Here is a 21,969-nt window from a genome sequence, read left to right on the forward strand (position 1 = left end):
TCCCACAGTTCTGGTAGGTGGGAAGTCCAAGGTCACGGTGCTGGCAGATTCCAGTCCTGTATACAGTCTTCTTCCTCAATTGTAGACAGCTGCTTTCTTGATGTGTGCTCACATGGCTTTTCCTTGGCACGCTCATGTGGAGAATCTCTCATGTGTCTCTTCTTATAAAGACACTAATCCCATTATGAGGGTTCCACCACCATGACCTCATTACTTCCCAAAGTCTCATCTCCAGGTTCTATCACGTTGAGGGTGAGGGATTCAACATAAGATTTTTTTTTTTTCTGAGACAGTCTTACTCTGTTGTGCAGGCGGAGTGCAGTGGTATGATCTTGGCTCATTGCAACCTCCATTTGCCAGGTTCAAGCAGCTCTTCTGCCTCAGCCTCCCAAGTAGCTGGGACTATAGGCATGTGCCACTATGCCTGCCAATTTTTTGCATTTTTAGTAGAGACGACGTTTCACCATGCTGGCCAGGCTGGTCTTGAGCTCCTGATCTCGTGATCTGTGTGCCTCGGCATCCCAAAGTGCTAGCATTACAGGCGTGAGCCATCTCACCCAGATTTTTTTTTTTTTTTTTTTTTTTTGAGACGTAGTCTCACTCTGTCACCCAGGCTGGAGTGCAGTGGCACAATCTCAGCTCACTGCAGCCTCCTCTGCCTCCCAGGTTCAAGTGATTCTCCTGCCTCAGCCTCCCGAATAGCTGGGATTACAGATGCGTGCCACCACGCCCAGCTAATTTTTGTAATTTTTTAGTTGAAATGGGGTTTTACCATGTTGGCCAGGCTGGTCTCAAACTCCTGACCTCAAGTGATCTGCCCGCCTCAGCCTCCCAAAGTGCTGGGATTACAGGTGTGAGCCACCATGCCCAACCAACATATGAATTTTGAGGGGACACAATTTAGTTCATATCATCCCCCATAAAAAATAATTACATGCCCATTATCTGATGAATAAGATAAAAACAAGAGCAATTTTCCATAATTGCTCTTGACATGGAGACAAGGGCAAGATATGGAGGCTTAGTCTTGTTTTTTTATAGTTAATTTGATACAATATTTTCCCTAACAGCTTAGAGCCCCTTTTGAGCAAATGACCAAAATATACAATTAATATTTAAATCTATAATTTCGAAGGTAGTGTCCCATAAGAAGGAATGTGGAATTCTATTAATTATACTATTAAAAAACCAGTTTACTCCCCTCTTTTCCCAATACCACACTACACATTTCTGGAAGATAGGATTGATGCTCATCCGGTCGTACATTTTAGCAGCTCTGTTCCCCATCCAAAGTATATGAATATTTTTAGAAGCAGTAACATGTAATTTGAAAAATGGAGAAGTAATTGGGTGAAGACCTTACTGAATTAGTAAGATGTGAATTAGTAGAAACTTATTATGCTTTGAGTACACAGGGACTTGAACTAAGTTTTAAGAAGCCTCAGCCCTTAGAAATATAATTTACCTATTACTGGTATAACCATGTTTTCAAACTATCTTTATTTAAAATACTTTAATGCTACCATCCTCCTATTTAGCTAATTCGTAAGTTTATTCGCTAAGCAAAGACACATTTTAATAGAATTTTAGTCTCAATTGTCATGAAATTTGCAATAGTGAGCCTAAGTGAATAAGGTTTGACATTAAACTATTTAGAGGTGTTTCTTCCTCATTTGTTGAATATGTTTCAAAAACGACCACCTCCATAGATAAATCAGCTATAAACCCAATGTCTATTTTAATTATAGCTCAAAGTTTTTCCAAACACCTTTCTCCCTTTTTAGAATTTTGGTAGAATCAACTCTAGCAATACTTTGAGGGATAAAATTAGAAATGTTTAGACTCCTTGGTTTCACTAACTTTCTTGTATCCCAAACTTAAATTAGTCTCCCTTACCCCTGGGGAAAAAAAATTGATGCCAGGTGGGTCTTTTTCTTGCAGGAGAATGCCGTGAATGGAGAACACCTGTGGCTGGAGACCAACGTCTCGGGAGACCTCTGCTACCTGGGAGAGGAGAACTGCCAAGTCAGATTTGCAGTGAGTGTGCGCTTTACGCTCTGGGCTCTGTCTTGCTGGGGAGGACCTGTGAATCTGAATGAACAGAGAAATCACCTTGCCTAAATTTCCAAGGACAGGTTTGGACAAGCCTGTCCTTGTGAGATGGAAACCTTCCCGGATGTTTTCAAGGTTTACAAAGAGAGTTTTTCAAGTTAACATGACTTTCAGGTTCTCACTTGTAATGGTTGTAGGATTCAATTATGTAGGCCAGACCTTGGTGTAATGTGTTACTTTAGAGTGATGCCTAGGGTAAGTTTTTGTCTGCTGGTGGTGGGGGAGAGGGTCAATGTGGATGAGGTAATGTCTGCTTATGGGGTTGTTGGGGTGGCCCAAGGCCTGTGTGTGGAGGAGGGAGCTCTGTCTGTAGGGCGGTGACCCTAGTGGGGGCTTTACTGGTGGGTGAAGGTGGAAAGAGAGTGAAACACCTGTGGTGGGAGTGGTGTAGGCTAGCAAATAATCCAGACTAAGTTCTAGAGGATCCAGTTCTAGAAATAATATAACCAATCAACAGTCAGGTCAATTGGAGTAGCTTTTGTTGTTTAAAATCTGCTTTGTATCCCTCTTTAGAAGGGTTAAAGGGTTAAAATCTATTTAAAGGGTTAAAATTCTCTTTATGTTGTGAGGAATGTGTGGTTGCCAGGTGGTGCATTGTGGAGAAATCAAAACTATAGTGTTGAGAAACTGAACTTAAAGTTTGTGTGTAGTTTTAAATGATTGGTCCAAACAGAGTAATAGGAAACTTAGGATAGTAAAGAAGAAAGAAAAGATGTATTCCTTCTTATTTGGGAAAATGAGCACCCTAATTTATATAATTTATTCATTTTGTAATATATTTGTTTATTATGTGAAAGAAATATTTGTGGCAAGATGTAGGGCCTTGAAATTGCAAATGAGTATGTTTTTGTTAATAGCTAATAAGGAATAAATCGAATTTCCATCAAAGCTTATAGAAGAATGTGTATGGCTCCCAAGGATTTTAAGCAGACTGCCTGAAAGCACAAAGCCCCAGAACTAAGACCTTTTTCGTTGCTTTAACTGTTTTAATCCCTAGTTTATAAGTTTCATTTGGAGAGTTTTGAGAGTTCTGGGGAGAGTTCTGGGTCTGCTTCAGTGACATTGTGAATAAATGTCAGGGGAAGGCCCAGATGCACGGGTTCCGGATTGGAGGTCGGGAAGCCTGGAGTTGAATCTTAGTGTTACTGCTTACTGTGTGACATTGAGAACTCATGACCTTTGAGCCTTGGCCACCTTCTAAAAAAGAGAGTAGAATTGAATTATTTTTAATTTTGCTTCTCAACCTGTAATTAATCATTTGCATCTCTTCTAATTTTGTTGCAAATTGAATTGATTTAAATATCAGGATTTCAACTTTATGCATATGTATTTTTAATTAAAGTATAATTGCATGGAATTTGATTAAATTAGCCAAATCCATGAGAAGCTCAGCTGTTTGGACTAAAATGCTATAAAGAATGAATTAACTTTAGAGTGTTAGTTAATTGCATAAACACTGGTCTTGGGATGTAAGATGACATAAAATGGAAAAAATGAAAGCCAGTATTACTTACATATACACTTTTGAACAATTTCTACTGATGGACTATGATTTGTTACAAAGTTATGCCTGATTTCCAAATTGCTCTCTTTAATCCCTTTCTGTTACTTTTCTTGGGGATGGCTACCTCTCTTGACAAATACATAAACAGGTACATATATCCTCCTTCAACCTTGTATCAGTAAATAACATTGCTATCTACTGAACATTCTTACTTGTTCACTAATATCTTTAGGCTAGGAAAAGAAGCAAAGATAATAAAGGAAATTTTAGGTAGAAATAGGAGGAAACAGAGTTGGGAACATTCTGTTTCTTTCTGAACCTTCCTAATAATTTCATACCAGGTACTTGACCCTATTAACTAATTTTACAAAATGTCTGAAAGATGAAGAACTCTTCTCTAAAAAATGTTGATTAAATGAAGGAATAAATCAGTGAGGAAGCTGAAGACCTAACTGCTATCAGTTTTTTAGAGCTCAGTTTCTTTACCTATAAAGTGGGGGAAACGCTGTTTTGAGGATTTGATGAGATGATGCATAGAAAGGACTTACTTGGCTCAGCAACATAATGAGTTAAAGGCAAAAAAACAAAACAAAAATCAAAACAACAACAACAACAAACCAGGAAGGACAAGGACAGGAAATTTATAAAACAACTACCAGTTGCCAATAAATATCTGAAAAGTATAAACAAAGACATCCCAATTAAAACAACTCAGGAGTCAACTTCATGTGCCTATTAAATTTGCAAAGATTTATAAAATGGCAATACTTATTGCTGGTTGGTTTAGGCTGAAATGGGCAGTTTCATCATCAGCTGCCAGGAGTGTAGGTGGATACACTGTCCTTCACAAAATTGACAGTGTGTACTAAAAGCACTGAAAATCCTCTTAGTCTCACTTTTCACCTCGAATTGTGAGGCACATGTCATCTCTGGGCATCCCATTTTGAGAGCGAGATTGGCAAGCAGCAGAGGACCCACAGCGGGGTGTCCAGGTTGGCTCAGCGGATGGAAGCTCGTTGTAAAGAAATGTTAGATTACATGGGCTACAACCGAGTATTAGAAGGGAAGGCAGAGAGATGACTTCCAGTATTTGAAGAGTTACTTTGAAGAAAAGAAAAGTGAGTTGCTATCTGTTGTTAGAAATGTAAAAGTCAAAGAGAGAGAATCCACCGATTTTAACTTTATAACAATAAATAAACTTCACCTGGGAAACCTAACGATGCATACTCCTATTTCCCTCTGTTCCAAATGCCGATTTAGTATACTTGGAGTTGGACTTGGGAATCTGCAATGTTTTTTTTTTGACATAGTCTTACACTGTTGCCCAGGCCTGGGTGCGGTGGTGTGATCTCAGCTCGCTGCAACCTCCGCCTCTTGGGTTCCTGCCTTAGCCTCCTGAGTAGCTGGGGTTACAGGTACACACTGGCACACCCAGCTAATTTTTGTATTTTTAGTAGAGATGGGGTTTCACCATGTTGACCAGGCTGGTCTCGAACTCCTGACCTCAGGTGATCCACCTGCCTCAGCCACCCAAAGTGCTGGGATTACAGGCATGAGCCGCCACACCTGGCTGGGAGTCTGCATTTTTAACAAGCACCTCAAATAATTCTGGTGCAGATGGTCCGCAAAGCTAACTTTGAGAAATACTGTATGATAAGAAATAAATTTGTCAGCCTGAGCTTCCCAGCAAGAGAACAAGGTGTCTGGAGAGATTGACGGGAGGAATGTGTGTTTGTGGCTAACATGGGTGGCTATCTTTCAAGGATGCTGTAGTTGGGGATGCACAGCTGCTTTGGGGAAGAGGTCAGACACAGAAGTCTCCAGGGGAGTCTTTAGTTTAAATGATCTATTTGCTGTTTTCTTAGAACAACAGTTTTTGGGGGGAAAACGTATGTATAAGTAGATTATATATTTATATTCTAATTTAATGAACCGCATTTGAAGAAAGCCTCCTTGTTGGGCCTGGGACCAAATTACCATAATCAGGTACTACCTGCATTCTCCTTAAAAAGTACAGGCAGAGTGTGCTCAGGGGAGGCATGACTCCATCATCTACGAAGTGCCTTTCACTCCTTCCCTATTTTAGCAAAGCAAATGTCACAAGTAGAAGTTAAGAGAAGGAAGAAGTCAGTGTGGGTTGAAGCAGACAGGCAGCTTCATGGAAATGGGGTTTGAGCTCAGTTTTGAAAGATGGGTAAGATTTACGTAAGTGGGTTTGAAGAAGGAGAACATTTCAGAAAGGGAAGAGGAACATGAGCAAACTCACAGGTGGGTCAAGCTCTGTACAAAGGAGGTGGCAATCATGAGCCATGCATGAGCTCACCAAAGAGCATGTGTCAGAGGAAAATGGAAATAAGAGTGGAATTAGGTTTTTTTGAACAAAAACTTAGAGTGCCTATCATAAATGCTGGTGGGCTTAGGAAGTGTGACCATGTAATACGTTGTCTAAACCAAGACACTTTTGAGGGTGAAAGTGGCTGCTGTTAATAATGATGACATAACATTAGGGATAAAGCAGACCAGCATCACCCTAGCTTATGGGGACATTAGGGCATCTATGTAAAACCAAAACTGCCCTGCAAAGCTGGGACTTCCTGCTGCCATGTGGATTGATATTTGAGGACTGATATTGGAGGGTACTGAAAGCAAGGCAGTGACTTCCAAAACCCTAGAACAGTTGTGGGAGAGGTTTTCCTCAAGCTTCAGGGCTAAACCATGTGACCTTTCCTGTTCTACAGTTCTCTGGTGGCAACATTTAATACAGTAGAATACCTGTGAGCACATACGTAATGGAATTAAATTTCTTCCCAAATTGGCAACAGCTCCCAAATTAGCAACTGTTTCTTTTTCTGGTCTAGATAAAAGAAAAGGATGCAAAAGTAATGAAATTGAAGTAGAAAGATCACTGTTTCCCAGCTAATTATAGACATGAAGAAACCTGAAATAACATTCCAGCCAGAATCGCTGTTGTTTGGTGACATTTATTTTTATGTACATTTATTCATTTATTCTGTCAGTGTTTGTGGGCTGGGTTCAGTACCCCATGCCTCACCGTTTAGCAGGCACAGCTGGATAGAAACTGCTCTAATGCTCTGGGGCCAGGCTTGTATACCTACTTAGACTTGAAAGAAACTTGCCTACATTGATACGCAAATGTTCGCACCCACCGTGGTCACACCGACCTGAATAGGCAACGGGTCGGTAGCATGGGTGGTCAGAAGGAAACAGACTTCGTATTGGACTCACCTGGGTTTGAAAGGCTGCTTTTCCATTTATGTACTGAGTAAAGTTGGGTCATATCGCTTCACCTATTTTTGCCTCAGCTTCTAGATTTAAAGTATCGCTAGTAAGAGAGACCTCAGTGATTCTTATTTCTGGATGAGCATTATAGTCATTTATGCCATTTTACTTTTTAACATTATCTATAAAGTGTTGGTTTCCATTTCTTGATGTACTGCATCAGGATTTCTAGGGAGTGGGACTGAGCATGATGTCAAACAAACAACCAGATCTACAGATGATTCTTGTTCACTGTCAGGGTAGAGAGACACTGATCCACCTCAGAAACAGAGTGTCAGCACCAAAAAAGTTGACCTGGTTCTCACACCTGGTGTATGATGACTGTGATGGGCTGAATAGTGTGCTCCAAAAGACATGGTGAAGTCCTGATGCCTTGTACCTCAGAATGTAACATGATTTGGAAATAGCGTTGCTGCAGATGTAATTAATTAGGTTAAGTTGATACTGGAGCAGGGAGGGCCCTAATCCAGCATGACACACATCCTTAGAGGACACACAGAGATGCACATGCAGAGAAGGCCATGTGGTGATGAGGGCAGGAAGTAGAATGATGGCAGCTGCAGGCTGAGGCCCTCCAAGGATTGTGGCTCTCCGCAGAAGCTAAGAGACAGGCGTGAAATTCATCCCTCCAAGCCCTCAAAAGGGTGTTAAACCTTGTTGAAGTCTTAATTTTGGACTTCCAGCCTCTAGGAGTGTGAGAGAATACATTCTGTTGTTTTAAGCTGCCTGGTTTGGGTTCCCCACAGAATATCCATTGCCATTTTGTGGGAGCTTAGTAGTCAGTGGAAAAGTATTTGAGAAATGCTCACACAACGCTTTGCAGTTTTCCTGGGATTCACACTCATCTCTGATCCATAACAACAACCTTTTGGGGTGGTCATATCAGGCCATTCACTTCTACCTGAAGGATAAAGGAAAGAAGAGTCCTAGAGGCTTCCTCACTATCCAGAGCTTTATGATTCCTTTACCCTCTTAGGGCAGTACTAGAAAACTAATGTAATAACCATTCTATGAGGCGACTTATCTAGCCATGAAGATACCACAGTTACATAGGCTCATGGACACGTGCGCTTCTACAGCAGGCTTGAGTGGTTAGGTTGAGTGGTATGTGGTTGTGGTATAACTGAGCAGACAGGCAGGTTGGTGTCAAAAGCTGGGAGCTGCAGGAAACACAGTAGGTAGATGAGGAGGTGAGTGAGCATGTAGGTTGTGTAAGAGGAAAAATGGAACTGTCAGGCTCCAGGATGCTGTTACCAGATATACCTTCTCTATTTTTAAATGTGCTCATGCCACCCTCTTTTTGTGGACTGGCTAATAGGTACTGCTTTGCTTTTGTTATTGTCTTGTTCTTGTATTTTGCTTTAGTCTTTTCCTTGTAGGTAATGTTGGTGAAAATGGATTAACCCCACCTGTGATACCTGCCTTTAATTCTAAGGTTTCTTCTCATGTTGCTTGCAATTTGTCAAGCACAGTTTTATTGAGAAAGTAGATGAATTGCATTAGAGAGGCCATGTGATATCAGAATTGGAGAATTGGAGGGCGAGAGCTTCAGATCCAGAGACAAAAAGATGTAGATAAAAATTCAAGTTCTGCCTTGTCTCTCTGAGCCTGATTCCCCCGTAAAGAAGTGGTGATTAAATCTACCTCTCAGAATCAGTAGAGGGATAAAATCAGGTAACGAGTGATTATATTCATTTTCCTCCTCTTCCTAGTATGGTTCAATGCCATGGAGTTGATCAAGCTAATTAGCAGGTTTGATTGGACTTCGGCTTAACAAGGCCTTATATTTGGGATGATTCTGTCTATCCCAACATTAAGACTCTTGCACCTTCATCTGTCATTTTGCTGCTGTGTGTACCATCCATATTCTTACCAGGTGACTTGGAACAACTGAGTGTGACAAATCAAAGTAACCCATTCTGTCATCTCATCTCACATGCTGTGTCCTCTTACTGGTGAATCGGAAGCCTCCTCCTTGTCTGCAATGGGATATCACAACATTTGCTCACAGGAATGCTGGCCATGTCCTTCGATTCTTTGAAGAAACTTTCAAGAATCGCAGCTCTCTGCCCTTTTTGAAGGAACCTTTCCACTTTCTGCTGTTTAAAAACGAAAATGACTCTGAGCCCAGCTATGCCTTGTCTGTTTCATCTCAGGAAGAATGAGCACCAGGCAGCAGCTTGTGAAAATGCTGGTTCCCATTCATCTGTGTCTTGTGGGTGAGAAGATGAGAGAATCAGAGCCCGACATGCATTGCGGGGGGCCCTTCTGCCCCTCTGTGTATTCAGGTCTAGCAGGTGTGCACCATGGAGTACCAGCATCGGGCTTAGAATGCACCAAGATCTGCCTGCATGCTGCTCCTGCTCTGTCAGCCTCAAATACCAGTTGTCTGGCACAGCAGATTGATGTTCCACACCCCAGATGGCAGTTTGGTTCAGCTGGGTGCAGGCTGTCAGAGGGAACCACGTGGTGGCAATAAAGCCCAGGAGGCAGAGCCAGCTCTCTGAGTTGTTTGGGTGCCAGCCATTCTCTGCCAGAGGCCTTTTCACCATTAGGATATTGAGGATCTAATGAATCAAGATGACTCATTGAAAGTATAGCCATCAACAAAAATAAGAAAAGAATTTTCACTGACACACTCTCTGCTACTGACTTCCTAGTTAGTGGGTATGAGAGAGGAAGAGAGTGGGGTGCTCCCAGCAGTGGAATTAACGTCACCCGTTATGTGTCTGGCCTGATGGCTCAGCATTTCCGTGAAATCATCCATGTGCACACTTGGAACAGTGTCTGACACGCGGTAGGCCCTCAGGACATGTTAGCTGTTGTTACTATGACAGCTATCATGGGGGTTGTTATAATTATTATTTGGTATGAAGTGCTGTCTGTATATTAAAGGAGAAGCTAGTGCTGATATTGCTCACTTCATGTAATGGAAATAGGGATAGCATATGAAGCCAAGGGATCTTTAGGATTCTGTCACTTCTAGGTGACCCTGGATCAATAGGACCATTATCTATTTGCAGAGCCCATTTTCTTCTTTCCTCAAATTGTATTCTGGAGAACGCTAAACTCATTAAAACAATACAGGGTTTTATACATTAAAAGGAGCTCATGACCGTAAATTTTGAAAACACTGAATGCCTTTGATATATAAATAGCTTCTATGAAACTCAATGAAGAATTTAAGGTACGCAGGATTTCCTGCATTTTTTTGAGGGGATGGGAGGATTGTGGAACCCATTAATTACCCCACAGAACACCCGTTACCATTTTGTGGGATCTTAGTAGTCAGTGGAAAAGTATTTGAGAAATGCTCACACAGTGCTTTGCAGCTTTCCTAGGATTCATACTCATCTCTGATCCACAACAACAAACAACAACCTATTGAAGTGGTCATATTGGGCGGTTCACTTCCACCTAAAGATAAAGGAAAAAAAGAGCCACAGAGGCTCACTCACTCTCCAGAGCTTTATGGCTTTTTTTTTTTTTTCTATCTTTGTGCAGTTCTTTTGCCTTTATACTAAACTTTCATTAAGTCAAAGCCTATGTATCTTATTTTATCCTTAGAGCTTGAACCTCTGAGAATAATTATCATCTCTTCTGTGATGAGAATTTTAGATTGAGGCTGCATTTGTGTGTTTGTGTAAGGATGCGTGTTTCTGTGAAGCAGGTCTGTTGTTATTTGATATTGTATGGTCCTGTTACCTAGTAATAAAAATAATTTGCATCTGATTTAGCGTGAGGTTTACATTTTACCAAGGCAATGCCCAGGTGTACAGAAATGCTTTCTCTTCTTCCGGTATTTTCCAAGAGCAGGGACCCAGAGCAGTAGCGTTTAACCAATATTCCTGTTGCTCAGAGGCACCCAGTCTTGGTGGAAGCATTAGATGCATTACCGGTTATTCCAAAGCCACCACTGGCCCCCAGAGTTGGTATTGTCTCTGTTTGTTAGGAGCTGGTGCTTCTCGTTGTTCCCTGTCTCATTGACCCAGGCAGATACATATTCAGAAGGCAATGCTTTAAAAACAAAAGGAAATGAAAAATCCTGCACTGATGTCTTCATTTAAGGAGTTGCAGGTGATGCAATGATGAAGTGTGTGGGCTTTGGAATCAGATGACCTGGCTTTGAATTCTGATTTCCAGGCTTCGAGTTGTGTGACACTGGTCCTTGTTTTAACCTCTTTAAGCCTAAGTTTTACATCTGTAAGATGGGATAATACTGCTTCTTGTGCTTGTTGTGAAAATTAAATGAGTTAATGCATACATAAGAGCAGGCTGGCAAATCATAGGAACTCAATAAATATTGTCCACTGTAATCACTCCTCCTTGAATGAAAGTGCTTCCAACAAATGGAAGCCAAAGAGACAGCCCAGATTACTAGTTTGGAGAGTCTTAGAATCACCTACTACCTCTGTTTCCTCGAAGAAAGTTGAGGACTGAGCTTGTGAGGTGAAGCAACTAGCCCAGCTGAGTCAGGCTGTCCCTCCCCTCTGCTCCCTCCCCATTCTGTCAACCTTTTATACCAAATACCACTTACTGTCGTATATTTTAAATTGCTTACCTATTTATACGTCTCCAGCACTAGAACATGCGCTCCATTTAGCTCAGGGACTCTGCCCTTGTACTCTCCTGTGTTCCCCACACTGAGGATAAGTGACTGCACTGAATAGTTACCCTGTGTGACTTAACATTGAATGAATGGATAAGTTCAATGAGGTGATTGTTGAGAGAGAGACACATACACACACACACACCTGTCACCAGATCAACCCTGCCACTTAAGTTTTTGTTATATTTACAATTCAGGACGTCTGAATTCCTGCCTCATTTTTAAGGCTCTTTAGAGGGCGATTTAACACATGCAGCTAGCAGACTTGTGTGAGGTTTTAAGCCCTGTTTAGCCAGTGCCATGCCTTTTACAGTGCATTTTATTTCATTCTCATGGAGAACAGAGACTGCTTTTTGCCATCTTGGTACAGGGAGTTATGGTGTGGTTGTCATTAGTCAGTTCCCCTGGGGATCTCATGAGAGGAGATCATATGAAGCAATCATGTTAAACATCATGTTTCTTATCTATCCTCATCAACCTTGCTCTCCCAGTCTACCACTAGCAAAGGAAGGAGGAAAACAGCATGTTGTAATACATAGAGATGGCTTTGGGTTAGAAAGACTTCATTTCCACTCTGAGCTAGTCTTTCTTGGGCAAGTTGTACAGTCTTACAGGGCCTCAGTTCCTTTAGCTGCAAAGTGAGTGAGTCGTACCTACTTGGCATGGCAGAAGTGAGCTGTGTTTACAGTGTGGGTAATGTGTATATTACACTGCTCGCCTCCTGGCAAATCTCCGTGAGTATGATGTCCTCATTAAAAAATGATATGGGTGTGTGTGTGTGTGTGTCAGTGAAAACATTACCAATTGGAGACACAGTATTGAGTAAACAATGACTGAAATATCTGTGGGTCTTCCTGGACTAGATTGGCTGGAAGACTGCCTTAATTATGTCACCAACTAGCTTGGAATGTAAAAAATGGCCGTGAAAGGATAGCTAACTTACCACAGCTTTACATGGCCTCTTAACTGGGAATATTCCAGATCAAAGCAAATATCTCCAAATTATTGGTTAAAAATATTAAGCTGTGAACTTTAAGAAAATAATTTGATTTCCATAAAGTAAACTGATAATAGAAACATGTCAGGGTTCATAATACAAGTAAGATGGTGTTTATGGTACTGTCACACCAGCAAGGTCTGAAAATGGAAAAGTGTTGGGATTTCCTAATTTATACGAAGGCTCACATCTCTGCCATACCCATGATGAAGTTCTCTACTTCAGACTAGAGAAAGGCACCGAGACATGGAAACAGCATTTCCTATTAACTTGTTTTCATGATGACTTTTGTTATATGTCTAGCCCATCTTCACTCAAGTCTATCTGGTTGAAATTTGTGAATGCACGTGTGTCTGTGTATGTATGTAGGGCTCTAATTGTATGATTTATACTTATTAAGTCTGTGTACCTGTAAAGATATTTATATCCATATGTGCATGTATATCAGCCCTTTAATTACTCTACTATAAGACACGTGGCAACTTTGACCTGCTGGCACAAATAATAACCTTAAAGAGAGTATGAAAATATAACAAGGAACAGCCACAAAAGCACCTGTAAAGAGCCAAAACCAGGAAGATTGCATATGATGAGTTAAAACTAGTGATCGGCCATGGTTGTTCACTGGCATCGAAGCTGAGAAGCATAGAGAAGCAAATGGAAATAAAGAAATAAGAGAAAAGACAAGCAGGCAAATTTTAAAGAAGCAGAAACAAGAAATGAGGGCCACAAAGTACAGATAACTTTAATAGTAAAAGCGATGAAATATGAAGCGTCCTTGGGTAAAATGAGGGTCAGGGTGGGAAGTAGAATCACGGATTTTTAAAGAGTTTTTCAAGTTTATTAGGCTGGAACCCTTTTTAATGTGTCATGACCATGAGGGAGGAGGCAGAAGGATTACCTGAGTGGCATGGTCATCTAGATGGAGGGGCACACTGAGTATCATTCCCCATGACTCTCTGCCCCAGCGTCTCTGAGTGAATCAGTTTCTTAGTATCATTTCATTAGGCTTGTGCAAACCCATTCAAACTTGTCAGGCCATTCACTATGCTTGTTATAAAGACTGGCTGCAATATTTGTTTTATATCTCAATAACTGTACCTGAATTGTAAGATTTCCAAAAGATGGTAGCAGTAGGCAGTAGTCACCCAAATGAATTCCAAGGGGTAGACTTCTCCTAAGATTCACATCATGGCTTTCTGCTTTTTTGCTTATTTGTATGTTTGTTCTAGAGACAAAGTCCTGCTGTGTCACCCAGGTTGAAATGCAGTGATGTGATCATGGCTCACTGCAGCCTCAAACTCCTGGGCTTCAGTGATCCTCCTGCCTCAGCCTCCTGAGTATCAGGGACCATAGGCTTGCAGTAGCTTTCTGTTGAAGCCTATCAGAAAACCTTTGTGCCTATCACTTTCTTCTCATTAAAAAGAAACATAAATCACTTTTAAACCACTCTTAAAGAGTTTGATTTGGTACAAATTTTAGTATAAGGGTAAATTGTTGAGATATAGACATGTTCCTTTTTCCTCCCTTAAAAAGAATCCTGTACTGTTCTGACTGTAGTTTTTACCAATCCTAATCTAGTGCTCAAAACGTGATGGATGTATCATTCTTTCTTTCTTTTTTTTTTTTTTAAAGACGGGGTTTCACCATGTTGGTCAGACTGGTCTTGAACTCCCAACCTCAGGTGATCCACCCGCCTTGGCCTCCAAAGTGCTTGGATTACAGGCGTGAGCCACTATGCCTGGCCTGATGTATCATCCTTTATAACCAGTCATCAACTTTAGCTTTGAATTAGCGCAATTCTAGCAATTTGGTTCTTACCAAATTGTTTCTCCTGTGATCCCCATTCAGCTGCTTCTCAGGAAGAGGAAAGATTTTTATGTGTCTTTCTAGTTCTTACATTCAGCTCACAGAGTCCTTTTTTTCCTTTGGCTTTCTGCTGTACGATTTTGGTTTTTTTTCTCTACAGATGAAAAATATATAATACACTGGCCATAGGGAAAATGGACAACGTTTCATTTCATGTTCAAACAATCCAGGCACCACTCTTCTTTCTCCCTGTAGGTCTCTCAGGAGGTTGTGGAATTGATCCCTCCTAGGTAGGGTTCAGCCTAGCATCTAGAACCTACCTGCACATCCGAGGTTACTCAGGGAAGGTGCTAGGACCATAAATACAAATACTTCATATGCAAAGTGCTTTTGATAATGTGTTGTTCGGAACAGAACAAATCATGCTGTTTGAAGAGCATCAAGTGAGTTTTCCTGCTCTACTTGAGAGGCACTTTCAACCATAACACAGCATGAGACTGTCAGGTGTGCAGTCAGCCCAGCATATACACGACAGCAAAAGAGACCAAGGGGGAGGACTGAAGCCCTCCTGGGCTGCTCATGATTCTACTGAGAGACATAAGGCCAAAGTATGAGGAATTCACATTGACCTTAGCGGAGGCTGGCCTGGGGCTAGGAAGAGGGCTGTGTGCTCTCAGTCACTTTTACATCTCTGCCTTTCCTTTGTTTTTCCTTGCTTGTCACTCCATTTCAGGCCCTCATCACCTCATATAAGAAATTATCACTGTGGCCTTTGAATTTCTTATTCTTTTTCAGAAAAAAAGCCAGTGTCCTCACCATGACTTACAAGACACCATGATCCGGCCTGCTGCTACCATCTGGCCTCGCCTCCACTTCCCTACACTGGCCCCGGTCCCTGACCACTCCTTAGCATCCTGACATCCTCATGCCTCTGAGCTTTGCACTGGCTGTGCCCTTTGCTTAGAATGCTCTTCCCTCAGATATTGACATGGTGAACTCTCTCACTTCCTTTGGGTGTTTGTCAAAATGTTCAGTGAAACCTTTCCTGGTCAACCTGTCTACAACTTCAATTTTCTCCTACTCCTGATATTTTTCTCCTGTTCTGTCTTTAATGTTCTCTTTGGTGCTTGTTTCTTTTTTTTTCCATTTCTCTTTCTTTCTTTTTTTTTTTTTTTTTTTTGAGGCAGAGTCTTGCTCTGTTACCCAGGCTGGAGTGCAGTGGTGTGATCTTGGCTCACTGCAACCTCCGCCTCCTGGGTTCAGGTGATTCTCCTGCCTCAGCCTCCCGTGTAGCTGGGACTAGACACACGCCATCATGCCCAGCGAATTTTTGTATTTTTAGTAGAGATGGGATTTCACCATGTTGGTCAGGATGGTCTTGATCTCTTGACCTCGTGATCCACCCGCCTTGGCCTCCCAAAGTTCTGGGATTACAGGTGTGAGCCATCGCGCCCAGCAAGTACTATTTCTATCAATATATTATATACTATACTTACCTCTCTTGTTTGTTGTCGACCTCTCACAGGAGAATATAAGTTCAGTGAGACAAAAACAGTTTTTCAGGGCTGGGCGCGGTGGCTCATACCTGTAATCCCTGGTTCTGTCTGTTTTCTCCCCACTCCTGCAACTGTTCCCAAATAAATATTCCAAGGTTTAAACTGTAGACACAGGTGGCATCACATGAGCCATGATAAAACAGATGTAACTGTTTTTAACTCTGTGTAGTCTTTGTAACACTGTCTTCTGCAAAATAGCTCTATGGGTCAGATAGTCCTATGGGCTCCCAGAAGAGACCTGATTTGTGCTCACAAAAATAATATAGTTGTTCACTTATAATCACCATGAAGCCTGTATGCTATTTTTTTTTCTTTTTTGAGATAGAGTCTTGCTCTGTCGCCCAGGCTGCTGTAATGTAGTGGCGTGATCTTGGCTCACTGTAACCTACACCTCCCAGGTTCAAGCGATTATCATGCCACAGCTTCCCAAGTAACTGAGATTACAGGTGCCTGCCACCATGACTAGCTAATTTTTTGTATTTTTAGTAGAGACAGGATTTTGACATGTTGGCCAGGCTGGTCTCGAACTCCTGGCCTCATGTAATCTGCCCGCCTTGGCCTCCCAAAATGCCGGGATTACAGGTGTAAGCCACTGCGCCCAGCCACACACTATTTTTTCCCTATTGTGGGCAGAGGGCTTTCATTCCTCAAACACTTTGAGGGCGTCTCATTACTGCTGCTCTTGGGATTGCTCATTGTGAGAATGTCTATGTCCCGGTGGCGGTTTTGTCTCCTAATGTTTCCTAAGCCACCAATTCTCCAGACCAGGGCTGGCTTGAGAGGTTAAGTGGGGAGAGAACTCTATGCCCGAAGCCCTTTCTTATTTCTTCCCTGCCTGTTTCCTTCCAGAAAAACTGTGTCAGGTAGTGTTCTTGGTGCTGGAATATAGCAGCATGTAAACACATAGGCGAACCTTCACCTTCCTGTAACTCTGTAATTTTGAAGGCCATGGCTTCTTGAGAGTAGTTCTGATTGCCCCATTCTCTTGCAGCTCCTCATGAGACAGCTCCTCTGGCTTCTTAACACAGCCAGTGTACCCACTTGCCAGGTCTGAGGACATCCTACTCTACCCCCAGACATACCGTTCAAACCTCCACACTCAACCACCAGCCTTGAGCCCAATGACTCCTGTATGTAGACACCCAGGAGCCCAGGAATCGTCCCCCAATGGACATGCCTTTTTGGAGGCATTGGTGCCTACTACATAGAGAGACTTCAGATCTTCTTCCTGCTGGAATGCCTTTGACTTTTTTTTAAATATACACCTTTTAAGGCCAAATTCAAGAATTTGCTTTCTCTGCTAGACCCCCTTTTACTGGCTCAGCCTCAGATTTTGCCCTCCTCTAAATGATAGCTTTTCTTGTCCGAGCTGTTGTTGAGTATGTACCCACGTGTGGCTCTCTCCTCTTAATGACCTTGTCTTCCAAGTCCCTCTCGTCTCCTGAAGTCGCTTGCTAGCTCCTCCAAGGACAGAAGCTTCTTCCTCTTTATATCCTGTACAGCACTCACATCGCCTTATACACATGGTGGTGGTTAAAATAATTGGTGGACTAAATTTCCATAAATATATTCTGGAAAAGTCAGCAGTAACAGATTGTTTCAGCCATATGGAAGATTCACTTACATAGGATAACTCAAACCATTGTGATTACAGATACCTGGCATATGCAGATTCAGGAGTATTGGTGTATATCTGAGTGTTGCATGAGTATTTTGGTGTACTCCTTTGTAAGAATCTCCAACCCAACCTCTAGTTGTTCTGGCTGCTTTTCTTCCAGATATTCTGAGATGCTTTTTACATCATCCCTTATCAAGGGTGTTGATTGTTAAGGGCTATCTCAGAGTTTCAGTCCTCACCAGGTCCTTGTCTGTCCACAGATCATGTTGCTCAAACACCTGGGGTCTTGACAAATGAAGCCCTGCCCTCCAACATGGGCCAGCACAACTAAGGGCCGGGGCGCGGGGGGCGCTTTTAATGTGGAATGAGGTCTCTCTGCAATTGAACCTCTAAGGAGAGATCTGAGTTTCCACTTGGATCATAGACTCCTCCAGACATGTGGCCTCTTTGCTCCTTGGTCTAGAATCATGAGATCCTGTTGTAGACCGAATTAGTGATATACTGAGGATGATAGGAATGTTCTGGAACTTCAGCTAGCCACCCTTCTGGTTTGTCCAAAATGTTCTATATTCTTTTGAAGGAAAAGAGGAGCCTGCATGAGTGACAGTGGAGGTCGGGCTTTGGCCCTGAAATCATATTAATGGAACTTTCAGATAATGTCATTCTTTATTTTTCCTATTGCCAATTTATAGATTGCATCTCAGACTCCCCAGAGAAGTAGAACTTGCCAAGTATGCTTGTCATTTCTTCTAATTAGGTTTTTACATAAATCAAAGAACCCTTGTTTTTATTTACCTTGGTTTATACAGCAACAAGGTTCTTGTGTAGGCTGCCAGAGAGGTGATCCCTACAGAAAGGACACCAGATTCTTGACATTCTAAGGGCTTAAGAAGGTTCCTCCCCTCCACTTTCCTAAGCATTCCATTAGCCCCACCATTGAAGAGGAAGAAAAGACAGTCCCGTCAGGGCTGCACGGTCCTCCTTCCTGCCCTTGTCTCTACAGTGCTACTGCGGACTGGGCCTTGTGGTCTAAAAGGGAAGGAGAAGGAGAAGGAGGAGAGCACTCACTCTCTTGGCCTCTCTTGCAGTTTCCCCTTTGCCTGATTTTCAGCCTTCCTTCAGTTTCTAGTCCTCAGGGTGAATCTTCCCATCTAGGAGGCTAAGCTGGGGAGAAAGCTGGGAGGCAGCTCGGGGTTGCCCTGGCCCAGCAGCCTCCTCTGTCTTTCTTCCTGGCTTCTCACCATGCAGCCCCCCTCTGACCCTTTCCCCAGCATTCCCCATCTGCCTCCTTATGCACTCCCAGTATTGTTGGTTCCTGCCTGGAGCCCCTTTCCTGACTGTAATCCGTTTGCTCACTGTGGCCTCATAGCTGTGATTTCTTGCATTAGGTTTGAGAACTCTGGAGTGAGGTCCCACGATCTCAGATGTTGCCCTGGTGTTTTTGGTCCTGCAGCAGGCTCTGGCCTCTGAGCTCTCCTGAGATGGGGAGACTAAGAAAAGGTTGCCATGCTGGCTCTTTTCCCACTTGCTTCCCCATGTCCCATCTCTGGTGATTGCACCTGTAGAGGTAGGAAGGCATAGGGGAAGCTCTTAGGACCACAGCAGAAGCTATGTGGTCAGCAGGCAGTGCAGTTGGTCCCACTGCAGGGAGAAATAAGGCTTGGCATGTGCCTTATTTGGAAGGGGCCAGCCAGCCTTATACCTGCTTCGTGCTTCTTGGGTGTCAAACTTCTCATGATTGGGAATGACAGATTTTATTTACCTTGGGCAGGAAAAAGGCCCCAATCCTTTTATAAATCACAGGCCTGTGAAACTAGGTAACCTGAAGCCTTCAAGCAGCCACCCTCTTCTCCTTTCCTCCCCTCTCCTCTCCTTTCTCTCCTACCCTTCCCCTCTTTTTCCCTTCCCTCTTTTTCATCTTTATTTTTCACCACCATCTTTCCCTTCCTTCCTTTCATTTTCTTCTCTATCAAACTCTCTCAACTCCCACCAGATATTCATTGTCACTTAGCAGAAATCACGTATCTTGCTCAAAGGAAGAAAAAAAAATAGCTTTCTTGGTAGATATAGGTCACGGACTTGGGCAAGGGATGTAGTTGGATGGGATAGGATTAAATATTGAGCTCCTTATCAGGGACCATTGTCTACTCTCTTCCACTGCCTGCCACTGATCCCTCTGTCCTCCTCAATCCCCATCCCCTGCTCCAGTGGTCCAAAGCTGTGACACTTTTTCTCCCATGCCTGCTATGAGCTGAAGATTGGTGGAGAGCTGTCACTACTTTGAATGCCAGCAGTGCCTGCAGCATGGGAAATATGTAGGATGTGTTTTCTCTTATAACCACTGTGTGGCTGCCGGTGAGATCATGCCCACCATCCTAAAACCTAGCATATGTGTCATTGTGTTATTATTTAAGTAAATGCTGGTCATGTTTTTATTAGAACAGTGTAATATAATGGAATGTGATCTATACTGTATTCTGTTTTGTCTTAGTTTAAACAGATATGTCCCACTTCGCCCCCCGCCCACCCTTTACCACACATCTACAAATAAATTTCTTTTGAATACTAACACCAGCAAAATTAGGAAAACCTTAGTCAGAGTGCTTAGGTGCCACTTGGTATTTAAAGCAGTAAGTTCAACGGGCCTTTAAATTCATCTAGGAGGGCAAATTATTGTTTTTTAAATAATTTTAATTTTTAAACGTTTCATGTTCTAGGCAATATTTATTTTTTAAATTATGTTTTTGTGCTAGGTTCTATAACAATTATGTCCCAATGTGAAGAATAAGAGCTAACCTTGGCCGGTCATGGTGGCTTATGCCTGTAATCCCAGCACTTTGGGAGGCCAAGGTGGGAGGATCACCTGAGGTCAGGAGTTCAAGACCAGCCTGGCCAACATGGTGAAGTCGCGTCTCTACTAAAAACACAAAAATTAGCTGGGCGTGGTGGTGCATCCCTGTAATCCCAGCTACTTGGGAGGCTGAGGCAGGAGAATGGCTTGAACCGGGGAGGCAGGTGTTTTTTTTTTTTTTTTTTTTTTTTTTTTAAGTTTATAAAGAAAAGAGGTTTAATTGGTTCATGGTTCTATAGGCTGAATAGGAAGCATAGCTTTGGCATCAGCTTCTGTGGAGGACTCAGGAAGCTTACAATCATGGTAGAAGAAGAGCAAGCATTTCACGTGGTGAAGCAAGAGCAAACAAGAGAGAGAGGAAGGGGCCACATACTCTTAAATAACCAGATCTCATTAGAATTCACTCACTATAATAAAGATAGCACCAAGAGGTTGGTGCTAAATCATGTGTGAGAAATCTACCCCCATGACCCAAACGCCTCCCACGAAGCTCCACCTCCAACACTGGGGATTGCAATTCAATATGAAAGTTGGCGAGGGACAAGTATCCAAACGATTTCACTGACTAGCTTGCGGATGGCATATTTTAAGAGTTCTCAGCCTCCATAACCACATGAGCCTATTCTGATAGCAGTGAGCCAAGACTGTACCATTGCACTCCACTCTGGTGGACAAGAGCCCAACTGAGTTTAAAAAAAAATAAAACAAGAGATAACCTACTGCATACTTTTAAGTGACTTTCCTTAGTTTAATTTATCACCTTTCATAGTGAAGGAAGCAGTGGCTCATATAAGTTATTTAGGAGAAAGTGAATATTTATAGTATTTAGAATGTCTGGATTCCTGCATTTTACCTTTGTATTTAGCTAGAAATTTCCAATTTTAGTATATGTGCTGCCGAAGTGAGCACTAGAAATTTCAAAATAAAAAAAATTGCAGCCTCACTAAGCACAAAATTCTGTATGTTCTGGGCAATTTTTGTCCTGAAGTTTTTATCCAGCTACTTCAAATCACTTTAACCAGTTGAACATAGTCATAAACCAAGAAATCAGTGGTTAGAATTCCAGATTTGCTAAAACAGTTTCCATCAATTAAGGAACTAAAAAATTATTTACTTGGGCAAAAGACTTTGGACCTTCACTCACAATTTATTTCCTTAATTTTACATATGACTGTAAACTGTGATTATCTGATTTCTCAGATTAAAAGCTGTTGAGAAGCTGCCATGTAGGAAATTGAGAGCAACAAAAGACGGCAACAGTGACTCAAAGGAGCTCTATCCAAACGGTAGGACAGGAAACAGGAAAACGACTGTTCTTTGGAACAGTCTACAGACTATATCATGTTGTAGTCTTTATGAAGGCAAATCTAGAATACGGTCTATATATTCTGCCTCAAAGGCATGTAAGTACATAATATATTTCAAGAGGATCTTTTAAAATTCAATATAGTTCAGTTAAAATCAGTTTTATAACTTACAGCACTTGACTCCATATATTACCATTTGCAGAACATTGCACTTAAATTATTCCATATGAATGATGTTAGTGCATTCACATGAGGCTCCAGAAAGCTGAAACATAACATATCTTAACCCATGGGTTCTCAAGGTCT

General features: G+C 42.1%; 1 protein-coding gene across 13 annotated transcripts in view; it reads left to right on the forward strand.

The window, feature by feature from the left end:
- The window catches only part of DGKI (diacylglycerol kinase iota), a 445,403-nt gene that overhangs the window by 164,012 nt on the left and 259,422 nt on the right, over nucleotides 1–21,969 (forward strand). For all 13 annotated transcript variants that reach the window (XM_032275881.1, XM_032275878.1, XM_032275879.1 and 10 more), the window contains one exon: nucleotides 1,942–2,037. In XM_032275881.1, coding sequence (XP_032131772.1) covers nucleotides 1,942–2,037 — 96 coding nt within the window. The remainder of the gene's footprint in view (nucleotides 1–1,941; nucleotides 2,038–21,969) is intronic.

Source organism: Sapajus apella, unplaced genomic scaffold (genome assembly GCF_009761245.1).
Source record: "Sapajus apella isolate SASKATOON/1434 unplaced genomic scaffold, GSC_monkey_1.0 scaffold7, whole genome shotgun sequence".
Taxonomy (NCBI): Eukaryota; Metazoa; Chordata; class Mammalia; order Primates; family Cebidae; genus Sapajus; species Sapajus apella.